Raw genomic sequence first — 17,661 nt, forward strand, 5'->3', positions numbered from 1 at the left:
GAAGTAATGTGTGCTTTGTTTCTATACAATTCATTGTCTGATTATGTCATAAGGCTCTCTCATAAGGCTCTCTCATAAGACTTTTGTTTGTATAAAGTTGTCTTATACAGGTCAACTATAACTTCTCACAGTAGTCTACAATACATGGCTCTGTCCTGGTGACCCTTGGGTGGTGGTGCGTGAGAGCTAATGTGTATTAGTTTATCCACATCAAGTTTGATATTCTTCTGCCTGCCTTCTTATTGTCCTATTTTGGGGTGAAGCTCGATTCGCTGACCCGCTGTGCAGGCTGGGGGCCTCAAATCTTCTATTCCAGACTACATTGTTTGAAAGACTGTAAAATGGCCCTTCCATTTCTTATATGAGTGGGGTGGAAAAACAGCAGTCACATACAAGGCAGTCGTGGTGTTTCATAGGACCTCTTGACATAAAGGCACTCGCCTGATTATGCAATTTCCTGCCTCCATAATACTCTTAATGGATGAATGCTGCCTCACTGGAGGATCTTCCACATACCAGAAAGACACTTTTTCTCTTCTCCAACAGAGTTGATGAATTCCAATGAATCACTATCAAATTTGCAAACTTTAAGTTGTTTTTTAAAACATATAAGCTGAATATTTATTTTAACAGTAGGTCTGAATAGCTTACTGTTCAATTCCCACGGTCGAAAATAGTAAAGTTTTGATCTTTGATATTTTATTTATTTATTTTATTTCACCAGGAATTTTTTTATTTTTTTATTTCACCTTTATTTAACCAGGTGGGCTAGTTGAGAACAAGTTCTCATTTGCAACTGCGACCTGGCCAAGATAAAGCATAGCAGTGTGAGCATACAACAAAGAGTTACACATGGAGTAAACAATTAACAAGTCAATAACACAGTAGAAAACGAAGGGGGGGTCTATATACAATGTGTGCAAAAGGCATGAGGAGGTAGGCAGATAATTACAATTTTGCAGATTAACACTGGAGTGATAAAAGATCAGATGGTCATGTACAGGTAGAGATATTGGTGTGCAGAAGAGCAGAAAAGTAAATAAATAGAAACAGTACGGGGATGAGGTAGGTGAAAAGGGTGGGCTATTTACCAATAGACTATGTACAGCTGCAGCGATCGGTTAGCTGCTCAGATAGCTGATGTTTGAAGTTGGTGAGGGAGATAAAAGTCTCCAACTTCAGCGATTTTTGCAATTCGTTCCAGTCACAGGCAGCAGAGTACTGGAACGAAAGGCGGCCAAATGAGGTGTTGGCTTTAGGGATGATCAGTGAGATACACCTGCTGGAGCGCGTGCTACGGATGGGTGTTGCCATCGTGACCAGTGAGCTGAGATAAGGCGGAGCTTTACCTAGCATAGACTTGTAGATGACCTGGAGCCAGTGGGTCTGGCGACGAATATGTAGCGAGGGCCAGCCGACTAGAGCATACAAGTCGCAGTGGTGGGTAGTATAAGGTGCTTTAGTGACAAAACGGATGGCACTGTGATAGACTGCATCCAGTTTGCTGAGTAGAGTGTTGGAAGCCATTTTGTAGATGACATCGCCGAAGTCGAGGATCGGTAGGATAGTCAGTTTTACTAGGGTAAGCTTGGCGGCTTGAGTGAAGGAGGCTTTGTTGCGGAATAGAAAGCCGACTCTTGATTTGATTGATTTGAAGGGCTCATTGAGATTAAAATCTCTTTTTCAAGAGTGCCCTGGCCAAGATAGGCAGCACCAAGTCATTACAAAAAAATTACAGACAGACAACATGAAAAACTACAAGTAATCTAGTAAAAACCATTGAATTCACAAGAGTATAAAACAGCTAAATAAAAACATTGACAGGTCAGTGAATCAGCCTCAAAATCCTTCATCAGTGATTTAAAAACACCAATCGGGACAAGTTCTTCCAGTTTAAAAGTATTTTGTAAGGTGTTCCAAGACGATGGCGCAGAGTACAAAAAAGCCCTTTTACCAAATTCAGTTCGGACATTTGGAACAGTTAGCAGGATAAAGTCCAGCGAACGAAGAGAGTACCCACCACATTTCTGAACAATAAAAATGCACAAATAAAAAGGTAGTAAACCCAAAATGGCTTTGTAAATAAAAGTATACCAGTGACTGAGCCTATGAGTGACTAGAGAAGGCCAGCCAACCCTGGTATACAAAGTGCAGTGGTGCGTAAGGGTTTCGCAGTTTAAAATAAATCTCAAAGTGCCATGGTAAACAGTGTCAATTGATCTCAAACACTGAGCGGAAGCATTCATATATAAAATATCCCCATAGTCTAGTAAAGGCATAAATGTAGCTGATACTAGCCTCTTTCTGGCTTCAAAAGAAAAACCGGCCTTATTCCTAAAATAAAATCCCAATTTCAGCTTCAATTTTTTTGTAAGTTGTTGAATATGCAATTTAAAAGAGAGGCCGTCATCAATTAAAATTCCAAGATATTTATATGAGGTTACAACCTCAATCTCCTTGCCCTGACAGGTAGTAATAGGTGAAAGGTTCAGAGGTCTATTTCTTGCATTAGAAAACACCATTAGTTTAGTTTTGTCAGTATTGAGGATAAGCTTCAATTGACACAAGGTATGTTGAACAGTATAAAAAGCAGTTTGCATGTTCTGGAAAGCTTTTGTAAGAGACGAGGCACAACAGTAAATAACAGTGTCATCAGCATAAAAATGAAGTTGTGCATTTTGGACATTTTTGTCTAAATCTTTTATATAAATAGTGAATAAGAGAGGACCAAGTACAGAGCCTTGGGGCACACCATTCAAGACAGACAATTTAACAGACATAAGCCCATCAAATTGAGTGCACTGAGTTCTATCAGACAGATAGTTAACAAACCATGCAACTGCATGCTCCGAAAGACCTACACTCGACAATCTCTGCCTTAGTATAGCATGATCAACTGTATCAAAAGCCTTAGAGGGATCAATAAAAAGTGAGAGACAGTGCTCTTTTTTGTCAATGGCTTCAGTGATATCATTTAAAATCTTCACGGCTGTTGTAATTGTGCTATGCTTCTTCCCGAAGCCCAATTGGTACATAGATAAAATAGAGTTAGTAAATAAAAACTCTTTTAGCTGTTCACTTACAAGGGTTTCAAGTATTTTCACCAGGGGTGACAGCTTTGAGATTGGCCTATAATTATTTAAAAGAGTTGGATCTCCCCCTTTTAAAAGTGTTAGGACAAATGCTAATTTCCAGATCTTTGGAATTTCATTACATTCCTGGGTTAGATTGAACAGAGATGTAAGTGGTTCAGCTATGAAATCAGCTGCCAGATTTAAAAAGCAGGGATCCAAAAGATCAGGACCTGCAGGCTTTCTCTGATCTAAGGATTACAGGGCTTTATGTACCACCTGAACTGAGAATGGCAAAAAGCTAAAAGTTTGACCAGCTCTCACTGGTTCATCCACACAGGGTTGTACAGAGACAGAGGACACTGAATCAAACAGCCTACCAGATGATACAAAGTGCTCATTGAAACAATTCAGCATTTCAGTTGTCATATATAGCAACAGAGTCCTTCATTAACATTACTGTTACCAGACATAGACTCAATAGCCTTCCAAAACGTTCTATGGTCATTCAGGTTATCAGTGGTAACAGACATAACATATTCAGACTTGGTCTTCCTGAGAAGAAAAGAACACTTGTTTCGTAACTGCCTAAAAATAAGCCAATCAGCATCAGAACATGATTTCCTTGCTTTAGCCCAGGCTAGATTACAGTCGTGAATAATACAAGACAGCTCAGAAGAAAACCATGGATTATCCCGCCCTTTAACCCTGAACCTGCGGAATGGGGCATGTTTGTTTACTATTTGGGAAAAACCATCATGAAAGAATTCTCCATGCAGTTTCCACATCAGGGATAAGCTCAATCTGCTCCAGTCAAAATAAAACAAATCATGAAAGAAAGCCTGCTCATTAAAACACTTCAAATTTCTCACGAATAAAATGTGGGTTTGTCTTTCTAACAGCAACAACAGCACAACAGCACAATGGTCACTTAAATCATTACAAAAAACACCAACCGCAGAATATTTATTACATTTGTCAATATCAAATCAATCAGGGTAAATTTATCTGGGCATTTAAGAATTGGGCGAGTTAATCAACTGGGTAAGATTCATAGAATTACATTTTTTTTTTAAATCATCAGACACCGGCTTTAACCAACACCAGTTGAGATCACCAATCAAGATCATTTCACTGTAAAGAAGTTTAGACATAAGGTGCGTCAAAGAAGAAAATGCATCACCGAGAGCAGAGGGGGGTCTATAACAGCCAATCACAGTTATAGAGAGCAGAGGGGGGTCTATAACAGCCAATCACAGTTACAGAGAGCAGAGAGGGGGTCTATAACAGCCAATCACAGTTATAGAGAGCAGAGGGGGGTCTATAACAGCCAATCACAGTTACAGAGAGCAGAGGGGGGTCTATAACAGCCAATCACAGTTATAGAGAGCAGAGGGGGGTCTATAAGAGCCAATCACAGTTATAGAGAGCAGAGGGGGGTCTATAAGAGCCAATCACAGTTATAGAGAGCAGAGGGGGGTCTATAAGAGCCACTCACAGTTATAGAGAGCAGAGGGGTGTCTATAACAGCCAATCACAGTTATATAGAGCAGAGGGGGTCTATAACAGCCAATCACAGTTATAGAGAGCAGAGGGGGGTCTATAACAGCCAATCACAGTTATAGAGAGCAGAGGGGGGTCTATAACAGCCAATCACAGTTATAGAGAGCAGAGGGGTGTCTATAACAGCCAATCACAGTTATAGAGAGCAGAGGGGGGTCTATAACAGCCAATCACAGTTATATAGAGGCCCTTTGAAACCTCAATATTCAAAGCAAGAAATTCCAACGGTTTACAAATAGTTTCAGACTTTGTCACACTTACAGGGAATTTAGATGTGACATATATAGCCACACCCCCACCTTTCTTAATAACCTGATCAGTGCAATAAACATTGTAACCACTATTACAAATATCCTTATCAAAAACAGACTTGCTGAGCTAGGTTTCAGAAAACACAATTACATCAGCATCAGTTGATTTAGCCCCAATCCTAACCCCATCCATTTTTGACAACAGGCTGCGTACATTTAAATGAAAAATACCAAAACCAGATCTTGATTTTAAATCAGAGGGGGTTTGGAGACATTGCATATCAGGGCCAGGGTTAGGTTTCACGTTACCTGATATCAACAAAAGAAGAATAACGAGGCACCTCTGTTTAATAACCTTGCACTTCTCTTTTTTAAGAGACCTACTGCAAGCGAATTCTACAAGTGAGTTTCCAGACAATACAAAACAGTCATTTAAAACCATTAGACTTTGGTAGTGACACAAATTTGTACTGTTCACATCATGCCACAAATACGTCAGCGAGTTCCTGCAGACAAAATATCGTGTTTTCATTACTTCTTGTCACTTTCTTGTCATGTCTGAACCCATTTGATTGACAATGAGGATATAAATTCATTAAGCTACAATATCTATTTCCTTTTACTGACGGTTTGGTGTTATAAAGGCCTGGATTTAGACAATACGATAAAATAATTGTAAAACTAATAATATTTTCAGATATTATGTCAAACATATGGTGTTTTATATCTTATTAGTTTATTTTTTCAGGCAGAATTGTATTTCTGTTATAGCACCACGTTCCCTCCTAGCCTTACTCATCAATTAGATAGGCCCTAGTGTATGCACGCGTGGAATTAATGACGCAGTGTAGTGTCATTGATGTAGAGAGGGGGTGACCTCGTGCTTTAAAATTGTTCTCGTGAAAGATTAGAAATCACAGATCGGCTAGAACATAAACCAAGAGCAAGCAGAGAACGGTAATGATGAAGACCTCTCAGTGCCAAACCAGAGTCTCTCAGAGCGGCAGCGCGAGCTACGTGAGCGTTCTCAGCACCAGCGCAATGAACACGCTCAGCAGCACGAGCCTCACGCTCCTTGTTCTCCTCATCTCAGCGAACCCAGTCTGCAAAAGTAAGTAAATATACATATTTTGACCATGCTTTGGGTATAGAATATGGACAGACGTATGCATTGCTGTAGGTCCAATTCAAGATGTAAAAACGTAAAACTTTGGGCCATGGAACATGTTTGCGGATCTGATGTAGCCTAATTGAATAGTTTAGGAAAAATATAGTTGTTCAAAACCATTCAACATAAATTGGTAATCAACAAGCTAATTTAAATCATTCAGTTCGTCTATTTGCATTTACATTTTTTGCAAACAAACAATATGTTGAAAAGATTGAAAGGAACTTGTTTACCTTACAAAATAAAACGTTATAGGTTTAAAGTGCAATGAGTTTACTTCTCCTTGAATAAAACGGTAGACCAAAGGTACAGTATATTTGAATTGTTTACAATATGAATTTACCAAATGTTTAAACTCAAGATACTTACACGTCAATCATAGTGCGTAATTACGCATTTTTGTGAACTTGAGCAACGGAGAGAAGGTTTGAGAAATATTTGACATACTTCAGCACTTTCAATTTGTAAGTTTATTTTGTTATGAAGAGGCCCTGGTGTCTTGTTGGTTTATAACCTATTATACAAGACTGTATTTTCGATATGGGATTTTCTCTGACTGGAATTGTATTTATTCTAATCTGTGCAGCATAGAGAACTGGTGTAGCCTAAGCATATAGAAGCTGCACCCACCAGTACGCCTAATGCGACTTCAGCCTGTTGTTCTAGTACGTAATTATACTTTTACTCGAATGCCTCCACATAACCATATACATAACATACATCAGTTGGAGAGGAACTCCTAATGTTTTGGTAATATTCTGTAACATTTGAATTTGAGTGTAATGTTAAGTTCTAAAGCAAAGCATTTAACTCAGACAGAAGGGGAACTAACAAAGAGTCACTGACCAACAACCAAAATGAAACATGTGGGGTTTTAGGAGGGATTCTGAAAGACTCATGGGGTTGTCCACTGAAAGTTGACAAGCAACAACAACTGAAACCTTAAAGACATCCACCATCAGCGCCCACTAAATTTGCAAACAAAAGAAAAACCCACACCAAACTTAATAAAGACAGGAAGCAAACAAAATCAAATAAAGGATTGTTTGTATAGAACACAAAAAAGGGTGCGCCAACTAAAGGTGTTAACCCTCCACATCCATCAAAACAACTGGAGCACTGGGCCAGCCACTCTTAAATAGTACCTGGGCTAGCACAGGTGAAACACCTTCCCACTAACAAGATGGTAACCAGTACAGGTGTAACACATACTGACTAATGAGGTGACACCAATTGGTGAGCCCTACGTGCTAATGTCCAACCTCAAAACATAAATGGAAAAACCTAAACCTGTAATAGTACTTACTGCATTGGTAATTTCACTCTCTATTCTCTCTCATGCATGTCTCTCTTCTCCCTCTCTAACTCCTTTCTTTGTTCTATGACTGACAGCTTGAATCTACTACAATTACCCCCCAGCCATGCATGGGGCAGAGGCATGTCAGCCTAATCTGATGCAGGCAAACCGTGGCATTGACAAACAGGCAAAATCTTAATGACTCCTAACAGTGGCTTGGATTTGGCTCCAAACAGCAATAATATCACAAATAATTGAAACATAAATATATTTACAATGGCAACTGTGTCAATCCCTCTTCAGTGACGTGAGAAATTATATTTGTTAAGGGTTATTTTCTGTGACATTGAGCGATTTGATGCGGCTTTGACTGATCAATCAATCAAATGTATTTATTTATAAAGCCCCTTTTATATCTGCCGATGTTACAAAGTGTTATACAGAAACCCAGTCTAAAACCCCAAACAGCAAGCAATGCAGATGTAGAAGCACAGCCTCAATTTATTGGTCACTAGGAATTTTTGAATATGAACAGATATGATTACAGCATAACATACTCTTAGAAAAAAACCGTTATCTAAAACCTAAAAGGGTTCTTTGGCTGTCCCTGTAGGAGAACCCTTTGAAGTAACCTTTTTACAGAGGGTTCTACCTGAAACCAAAAAGGGTTCTATCTGGAACCAAAAAGGGTTCTATGGGGATGACCAAAGAATCCTTTTGGAACCCTTTTTTTCTAAGAGTTTAGGAAAGCTTCAATGCACTCTCCAAGTCCCCATCCTTATGTTATGTTGTTCAAATGCATTAATTGATGTCTGTGATGCACTGGAAGTGGATTGTTATGGCTGTGTAATCACAATCTGCACACTCCCACCACCTTACTGCTACAGCATCAATATGATGATAGAGATGTAATGATTCTTGTGTCTGTCTGTTTCAATGGAAGGTGTTCCAATACAACAGCAGAGAGCAAATATATTCCAGGACCAGCTTCTCAACCAGGTAGGCCACAGAACCACAGCACATCTTTCTCTCTCTCTCTCTCTCACTCTCTGTGTTAATACATTTTCCCATACTAAGACTGTGAGGTGTTGCTTTCCTTTGAAACAAAGAGATGTGTATTTTTCACTCCCCTTCTCATAACAGCACTCACCTGTCTTGTCTCCCATAGCTTGAAGATGTGTGCTCATCCTACTTTTCTGCAGACCTGCCATTTCGGGTGAGTAAGACGAGAAAAATGAAATGATAAATAAAGGTACAAAAAAAGCACTGAAGGGAAAGATGCATGTTCAATGTTTTCTCACTTTCGTATATTTTCAAGTTCAGGATCAATTCCAATTATGATCAAATTGAACTACGGTAGTCACTTACAGGCTTGAAATGAACTGTATCTGTACAACTGTATCAGATTCTTTCTCTCACCTCCTCCCCCTTGCTCTCTGGTTGCTACTCTAGACACCTGATGTTTTGGGAGAACTCTGTGTGTTAATCCTTGTACAGAAGTCTAAGGTATTCCACCCTTCATGTTCCAGCATAGTAGCTCAAACAATAATCATATCACAAGTACACACATAGTGGTTTATTCTGTTCTGTGAGCACAGCACAGTTGCACATACACTGAGTGTACAACACATTAAGAACACCTCCTACTATTGAGACTCCCTCAAAACAGCCTCAATTTGTCGGAGCATGGACTCTACAAGTTGGCGAAAGCGTTCCACAGGGATGCAGGCCCATGTTGCTCCAATGCTTCCCACAGTTGTGTCAAGTTGGCTGTATGTTCACCCTCTGAATGGCACATACACAATCCATGTCTCAATTCTCTCAAGGCTAAATCATCTTTTTTTTTTAACCTGTCTCCTCCCCTTCATCTACTCTGATTGAAGTGGATTTAACAAGGGACATCAGTAAGGGATCGTAGCTTTCAACTGGTCAGTCTGTCATGGAAAGAGTTTTGTACACTCAGTGTATATGCAGTGTTTAAAGGAGTAGTTCATGAATCCATGGTTCAGTTTTCTTCAAACAGCCATTACAAACTTCAGCTACCTTTGTCCACCTCTAGTGAAAAATCTATGGAAGTGATGGCGGTACGTGAGCATGTTTTCTTTTTAAATGGCCAAATCACCTTTAAGTAACATCAATCCAAATCTAGTTGATTTCAGGTGATTTGGACATATTTTTTAAACATGCACACATGCCACTATCATTTCCATAGATTTTTAAATAGCAGTGGTTAAAGTTAGCTGAAGTTTGTAATGGCTGTTTAAAGAAACTGGACCATGGATTACAGTTTCTCCTGGCTCATAGACTACTTTCAGGGTGAGGAACCATCTAACATCAAGTTGTAAAATAGTGAATTACTCCTTTAATCATTTTCAATCATAAATGTAGTTTTGTTTTCTTGTCATTGCAGGACATGAAAGTGCGGGACAATCCTAGTAAAAGGGTAAGTGTGACATTGTCGGTTTTATCATGTCTGCTTCATCAAGTCTTTCATCTGTCTATGGAAATATGTTCCCTTTAGTGAACGCCTATCAATGCAATCAACAATTGTGTGTGTTTTTGTGTGTTTGCTTGTGTATAGTTTTTATTTCATTATGCTAAGCAACAAGGTGCTGGCCTAACAGAGGGGGCGGTAAGTTGGGTTAAAGTTCACTTTGCACTGCTTGACAAGGCACACTGATTTTTTTTAATTCTTTGTTACTTGTACTGTGCTTTTAGTATTGTATGACTTATTTACTCTAGAACATGAATTTTAATCCTGAAAAAGTGTTACGTTTTAGCTTAGTTTTTATTTCCAGAGTAACCAATGAGGCATGAATTGCACACTCTTCTGCATATTACATTACCCAGCTCTTACCTTCTCAAAATGCATGCACGCAGACAAACACAGACCCTATTGCTGCCCAGTCCCTCAGATTGTTAACATAGTCAGTTCTCAATAGCTGTCCTCCAAGGAGATAGTCCCCTACATTTCTGGTTCTTGGTATAGAGAATACCATAGTTTTCTGTGGTATAAAGAAAGTTGGAAAAACACTGCTCCACCTGTCACAGTGCTTCCCTTCTTGTCTCTTGCTCTACATGCAAGATGCACACTTTTTATTGGAAACAATTTTAGGTGCGGCATGTATCCATATATCTTGTCTTGTTTGCACAAGTTACTTTGAATTCCTCATGCCTCCCTCCCTTCCGCTGTGTCATCAGTTTGACTGACGTGGGGAACACCATCAGTGTAAATGAGATAAACAGAAATGGCAAGGAACGGACACATTTTCTGCCCCATCTGAATAATTCATGGCAGACTGTATTTTTAAGTGCTAACCATTTTCTTCAAATCTCCAAGTTATTGTAATGGAACCAAAATGCCATCCTCCATTTCTAGTGAAGGCTTAATTTATTCATTTAGGATATAGCTTTGTTTACAGTCACTGGGCAGAGATTGGCTTTGCAAAGGTTTGTTATAGTTTATCCTCAAAGGATGTTAGCACAGTAAAATCAAGCTGAGTTGACAAAATGTAAAATATGTCAACCAGATAACAATGAAAATATGATGTATTTCCTAGACATTGTGCATGGCCTGCATGGGGAGAGAGTGTTGTCACTATGTGCTTTGTTGATCTAAACATGAATGCAGAGCCTGCAAATGAACACAGGGTTGTACTGAGGTGTGCGTGTGGGGTGTGGATGGGGTGTCTAGTGGTAATGTGTGTGTATATGGAGTCCTCTCTACAGCTCCCACCCCTTTGTCTCTGTCTCAGAGCAGTTGTTCATGGTTCTCATGTTTCTTCATGTCTGTCTGTATGTTTTGTGGATGTGTCAGTCCCCTGTGATGCATCCTCTCCTGCAGCTAGTTCCTCAACTCAATACCAGACGAGAGAGAGGAGAGGAGTTTGTGGTCCGCGTATGTACCATATGCATGTTCCTTTTTACATATCTGCGTCATAACTTGAATGACCCTACCTACATGTACATATTACCTCGACTAACCGGTGCCCCTGCACATTGACTCTGTACCGGTACCCCCCGTATATAGCCTCGCTATTGTTATTTTACTGCTGCTCTTTAATGATTTATTTTTATTAAATGCATTGTTGGTTAAGGGCCTGTAAGTAAACATTTCACTATAAGGTCTACAGCTGTTGTATTCGGCGCATGTGACAAATAAAACAAATTGATTCTTTGGAGAGGAAATATCACACTAATCCAGGGGTCTCCAACCTTTTCTAGCATGAGAGCTACTTTTAAAAAATGAAACATGTCACAAGCTGCTAATGGTTCTGTACTGTTGCTGCTCATTTCATTGCAATGTTTGAAAATAACAATAGATACAAATTATATACTGTACCTACTCATGATATATTTCTGCCAGGTAAGCCTACTTTGCAGTTAACATTTAATTGAGAAGGTTTTGGGAAAACTATCACATCAACTGTGATGGGCATTCCGAGTCTTTTCTTTGAGCCGGATCATTTGGTTCAGTTCACCTAAAAGAGACCTTTGGCTCCCAAGTGGCTCTTTGTTAGGTAATGCTTAGAAATGGACCTAAAACCATTTTAAAGCCTAAAACATTACCTAACATTGTCAGATCGTGAAATGTGAGTTCAATAAAATATTTCCTGACCAAATTATTAGATTGCCTACAAAATAAATGAAGACAGTTACACGCTGAAAAGATTTGCTTGGACTAGGATGAGGCTCTCTCCTCACTATATTGTTCCTGCACTGAGGAATTACCATCTTCAGATAATGTTTTTATAATTTATCTGCAGATAATTGATGCCTGGAGGTCAAAAAGCAGTGTTAAAAGTATGCAAATATGGGAGCCAATGTTCACCAAAAAGAGGTGTTCAAAAAGAGCCAATGGTTTACGAACGACCCATCACTACTGGCTACACACGGAGTGATAGACAAAGGTCCGCACCGCACAGATATAAAGGGGCAATATTGCTGGAAACTAATTGCCAGATAGTGTTAGGTTTGGCTTTTTAAGCCAATAGTGGGTAACTGGGTGTGGGATAATGTTAATGTTGTGTTGGTTAGACAGTAGCTGGGAGCTTGGCTGTCTGATATATGTGAGATTTATTTATGACAGCTTGCTCTGGAACACGTGAACATTGCATGTACTTTCATAATTGTTTGGCTAACTACTCATAGGTGGTCTGCGAGCTACTGGTAGCTCACGATTGACCTGTTGGAGACCCCTACGGTAATCTTTTATTAGCTGGTGGCAGGTAGCCTAGTGTTTAGAGCATTGGGCCGGTCGCTAGTTTGAATCCCCGAGCCGACAACATCAAAAAATCTGTCAGTATGCCCTTGAGCAAGGAACTTAATCCTAATTGCTCCAGGGTTGCCGTTGATAATAGCAGACCATGGCCCCATTCTCCAAGAGTGTCTCAGGGAGATTTCGGATATGCAAAAAAAAACTATTCTAATTCACACATGCGTATTAATACACACTTGTACATGTGTGAAATAGAATATAGGCACCCACCAAATTCTTATTATTTATTTAGCAAAAAAAGAAACATCCTCTCACTGTCAACTGCGTTCATTTTCAGCAAACTTAACATGTGTAAATATTTGTACATATCAAGATTCAACAACTGAGACATAAACTGAACAAGTTCCACAGACATGTGACTAACAGAAATGGAATCATGTGTCCCTGAACAAAGGGGGGGGTCAAAATCAAAAGTAACAGTCAGTATCTGGTGTGGCCACCAGCTGCATTAAGTCCTGCAGTGCATCTCCTCCTCATGGACTGCACCAGATTTGCCAGGTCTTGCTGTGAGATGTTACCCCACTCTTCCACCAAGGCACCTGCAAGTTCCCAGACATTTCTGGGGGGAATGACCCTCACCCTCACCCTCCGATCCAACAGGTCCCAGACGTGCTCAATGGGATTGAGATCCGGGCTCTTCACTGGCCATGGCAGAATACTGACATTCCTGTCTTGCAGCAAATCACGCACAGAGTTGTTGGTGGCATTGTCATGCTGGAGGGTCATGTCAGGATGAGCCTGCAGGAAGGGTACCACATGAGGGAGGAGGCTGTCTTGCACAGCGTTGAGATTGTCTGTAATGACAACAAGCTCATGCTGTGACACACCGCCCCAGACCACGACAAACTCTCCACCTCCAAATCGATCCCGCTCCAGAGTACAGGTCTCGGGGGAACGCGCATTCCTTCGACGATAAACATGAATCTGACCATCACCCCTGGTGAGACAAAAACGTGAATCGTCAGTGAAGAGCACTTTTTGCCAGTCCTGTCTGGTCCAGCGACGGTGGGTTTGTGCCCATAGGCGACGTTGTTGCCGGTGATGTCTGGTGAGGACCTGCCTTACAACAGGCCTACAAGCCCTCAGTCCAGCCTCTGTCAGCCTATTGAGGACAGTCTGAGCACTGATGGAGGGATTGTGTGTTCCTGGTGTAACTCGGGCAGTTGTTGTTGCCATCCTGTACCTGTCCCGCAGGTGTGATGTTCGGATGTACCGATCCTGTGCAGGTGTTGTAGTGCTGTCTTAGGTGTCTTACAGTACGGCCATTGCAATTTATTGCCCTGGCCACATCTGCAGTCCTCATGCCTCCTTGTAGCATGCCTAAGGCACGTTCACGCAGGTGAGCAGGGACCCTGGGCATCTTTATTTTGGAGTTTTTCCAGAGTCAAGAGAAAGGCCTCTTTAGGTTGGGTCGCACAAACCTAAGTTTTCATAACTGTGACCTTAATTGCCTACCGTCTGTAAGCTGTTAGTGTCTTAACGACTGTTCCACAGGTACATGTTCATTAATTGTTTATGGTTCATTGAACAAGCATGGGAAACAGTTTTTAAACACTTTCCAATGAAGATCTGTGAAGTTATTTGGATTTTTACTAATTCTCTTTGAAAGACAGGATCCTGAAAAGAGCCGTTTCTTTTTTTTGCTGAGTTTACAACAAAGCCACCACAATTTACCATACTTTGTTATAGTAATGATCAAATTAAAGATCTTGTAAGATCTTGCAATGACGGCAGACCCCGGCTAAACCCTCCCCTAACCCGGACGACGCTGGGACAATTGTGCGCCGCCCTATGGGACTCCCGAAAACGGCTGGCTGTAATACAGCCCGGGATCGAACCAGGGTCTGTAGCACTGAGATGCAGTGCCGCTGCACCACTCAGAAGTCAATATAGGGCATCTGGAGGATATGCTCTTTTCACTTTGTCAATGTGTACAGGATTTGTCATTTTTTTCAGTGTGTTACCCTATTATGAGACTGTTGTGTATGTGATGTCTGTGTGTACAGTATAAGCATGTGATTCATTGTGCGTATCGAGGCTACCTTTTTTTACACACATACTGTCACTCTGTACTCGCTCTGTCTACATTAGCTGTTCTTTTCCATGATGCAGGTAATTACGGTCTAAAATTAGTGCTTCTGACAGGTGAACTTCCACATTGCTGTGCTTAAACTCAACATAATTAATCCTTCATCCTACATGGGATTGGCGTTGACATAGTAGCTACAGCAGAACTGTGAGAGGAAAAGTGCTCAGCTTAGTGTGTGTCTGTTTACGGTGGAAAGTCAATGGGAGTGATCTCTACTCTAATGGTTTTGCCTACGAAATAATGAAATAAGTGGAAATAAGCTTCAACATCTAGCACACTGCTTTCTGTTCCAACTGAAATTAAGACTTTCTTTTCGTCTGGAAGCAGTTGTCAGCTGAATAAATACTGCCATACTCAAATGAGACCATACCTGAATGTAGAGCACCTGTTCATTGATATATTCTGTCCTGCTGTGCCTTCTGTTTAGGATGATCTCCAGGGACCTGAGGGAATTCAGAGCAGAGGATACTTCTTATATCGGGTATGAATACACACATTCAGAGGACAGGAATAAACTCTTAAAATGTTTGTTTGATTTCATTCATCAGTAACATTTCCTTATCTTACTTACAGCCAAGAAATGGAAGAAGATCCCTAGAATTTGATTAAATGTAAGGTATGGGGTATTGAACAGCCACAACCTTCATAGAGTGGTCCAGACCTCTGCCACAACCCCTTAATGATCATTGTACAGTGATGTTGAATGTACACAATGAAATGAAAGAATCCAAATAAAATAGTCTTTGTTGGTCCAAAAGTCTTATTTGTGTTACGAGGTGTCTTGAATTAAAAGCATTGTTATATGGTTATTTTTGTGGTGGCATGATTTTGCTGAAAGACAGATACTGCAAAATAAACTTGCACAAAGAGGTCCTGGCTCAACTGTAAAATTGTCAGTGAACACAAAAGCAGTGTGTGTATGTTTGTTAGCTGAAATATTCGTTACCATAGCCTACTTAGTGTGCTCAAAAAAACGACACACACAAATGTTGTCTCTCTGAAACATCTCCTATAACAACACAAGATTGAGATCTCACCCAACACTATTGTGCTGCATCACATTCTGTTATGATTCAAATCCACCTTTCTAAACAGACTAGACCAGAAAGGCTGCTTATTGTCTTAATGCACTGTACAAAAACTGGTTAAATCAACGTTGTTTCCACGTAATTTAAACCCCCCCAAAATCAATTTTATGACATTGAATCAACACGGAAAACTGATTGGATTTCATATTTTTTTTATCCAAGTTTGAACCTAAATCATATGACAAGCTGACATTCTTTTGTTGATTTCACATTGAATTCACGTTAGTTGACAACTCAAGCAAATGTAAATCAACTAGACTTTGAACTGACGTCTGTGCCCGGTGGGAATATACCAATGACTTTAAGACTGGCTGCATAAGAAGTGTTCCCGTTTGGAGTTTTGTACTAAGAATTTTGAAAATTCCCCACATACTTGTGAAACTAGCACAAGAACAATAAAAAAAAACTGACTAGGCACTATATCATTTTGGTTCAGAAGTTTTCGGTTTTGAGAGGATTAATTAAGTGATAGTTAAGTTTGGGCGACCCAACCAAATTCACATAGTCTAAGAAGTGTTAGGTCTGTTCTATGTGCGCTATTTTTATGCTTCCCGTACTTACATTTATTTTTGCATCTTTTACTTTCGGTTTTAAAAATACAATATTTTTAATTAGGTAAATATATATTTGATGGTGGTTTAGATGGTACAATGATTCTCTCTACACTATACTTGCTTGTTTTGTCACAAACTGAAATTAGGCGAACTATTCGAATTTGAGCAACTATGAAATGGCGGAGCGATATCTGCATAGTGCATCTTTAATTGTATTGTTAACTAATTTCAAGAAAATAATTTCAAAAGTAAAGCCAATATATTTCAAAAGCAGATTGAATATCTATTCAAATTGAAAGAGTGATTTGGTGCAGTGAACAAGTGAATTTGGTTGTAGAGTTTTGAAACATGAGCCATTTTGATTATCTGTTTAGTTTTTGTGCCACATTACTTCTGAAAATTGCACTGAAGTGATTGAAAAAAATTGTAATTGATCCTGCATCATGATACGGATGTGTGTACGTCTTCTGTTTTATTTGGTGCAATATGTCCAGCTGGCAGGTATTGTGTAGGCCGTCATCGTAAATAGGAATTTGTTCTTAACGGACTTGCCTAGTTAAATAAAGGTTAAATAAGTTGTATTTTACCAGCCCTACTCATCCTTTGACAGAGCATTCTGGCTGGTGACAGAACACATGCTTTGCACTTGGCTGAGTTCTCACACTCAGAGAGTTGTCTTGGGGGTGGCTTGTCGTTTCACACTCCCAACTCCTTCAGCCTCCCACCCATAGTCCTGTATGGCTCAGTTGGTAGAGCAGTGGAATTTGCAATGCCAGGATTATGGGTTTGATTCCCCTGGCCACCCATATGTAAAATGTATGCACGCATGACTAAGTTGCTCTGGATAAAAGCTTCTGCTAAATGGCATGTAGTTATATATTATCAAATTGTTTCAGCTACCAACTATTACATTCAGGTGAAGAACTAAACTCATTCTGATGACTTACTAATTGTATTTACCTTACAGCATTGAAGCATAATTCATGTTTTTGTCTGGTCTAGAATATACAAAACCAAGACTAAGGAGATGATTGTGGACTACAGGAAAAGGAGCACCGAGCACGTCCCCATTCTCATCGACGGGGCTGTAGTGGAGCAGGTTGAGAGCTTCAAATTCCTTGGTGTCCACATCAACAAAACTAGAATGGTCCAAACACACCAAGACAGCCATGAAGAGGGCACAACAAAGCCTATTCCCCCTCATAAAACTACAAATATTTGGCATGGGTCCTACGATGCAGATGTGCCAGTCTTCTGTTTTATCTGGTGCAATATTATGTCTAGCTGGCAGGTATTGTATTT

General features: G+C 40.0%; 1 protein-coding gene across 3 annotated transcripts; it reads left to right on the forward strand.

Annotated features, from left to right (window-relative positions):
• The first annotated feature begins 5,706 nt into the window (after window positions 1-5,706).
• LOC109901592 (neuromedin-U) lies at window positions 5,707-15,480 on the forward strand. 3 transcript variants are annotated; one of them, XM_020497590.2, is made up of 9 exons: window positions 5,707-5,996; window positions 8,294-8,349; window positions 8,519-8,566; window positions 8,803-8,856; window positions 9,761-9,793; window positions 9,932-9,982; window positions 11,168-11,248; window positions 15,145-15,198; window positions 15,291-15,480. In XM_020497590.2, exons 1-9 carry the CDS (start codon window positions 5,846-5,848, stop codon window positions 15,324-15,326), a joined length of 564 nt encoding a protein of 187 aa, XP_020353179.1. In that variant the 5' UTR covers window positions 5,707-5,845; the 3' UTR covers window positions 15,327-15,480. The 3 variants fall into 3 exon arrangements, with proteins under 3 accessions (XP_020353179.1, XP_020353181.1, XP_020353182.1); XM_020497592.2 differs by lacking the exon at window positions 9,932-9,982; XM_020497593.2 differs by lacking the exons at window positions 9,932-9,982; window positions 11,168-11,248 and having other exon boundaries at window positions 5,712-5,996.
• The last annotated feature ends 2,181 nt before the right edge of the window (window positions 15,481-17,661 follow it).

Source organism: Oncorhynchus kisutch, linkage group LG13 (assembly GCF_002021735.2).
Source record: "Oncorhynchus kisutch isolate 150728-3 linkage group LG13, Okis_V2, whole genome shotgun sequence".
NCBI classification, from domain to species: Eukaryota; Metazoa; Chordata; class Actinopteri; order Salmoniformes; family Salmonidae; genus Oncorhynchus; species Oncorhynchus kisutch.

What these genes read in the sequence shown, in the direction of transcription:
- LOC109901592 (XM_020497590.2), top strand. Translation starts at nt 5,846, where the DNA reads ATGATGAAGACCTCTCAGTGCCAAACCAGAGTCTCTCAGAGCGGCAGC. An exon ending in AGGACCAGCTTCTCAACCAG is followed by an intron (nt 8,350 to 8,518) that starts GTAGGCCACAGA and finishes TGTCTCCCATAG; the next exon opens with CTTGAAGATGTGTGCTCATC. An exon ending in CTGCAGACCTGCCATTTCGG is followed by an intron (nt 8,567 to 8,802) that starts GTGAGTAAGACG and finishes TTGCTACTCTAG; the next exon opens with ACACCTGATGTTTTGGGAGA.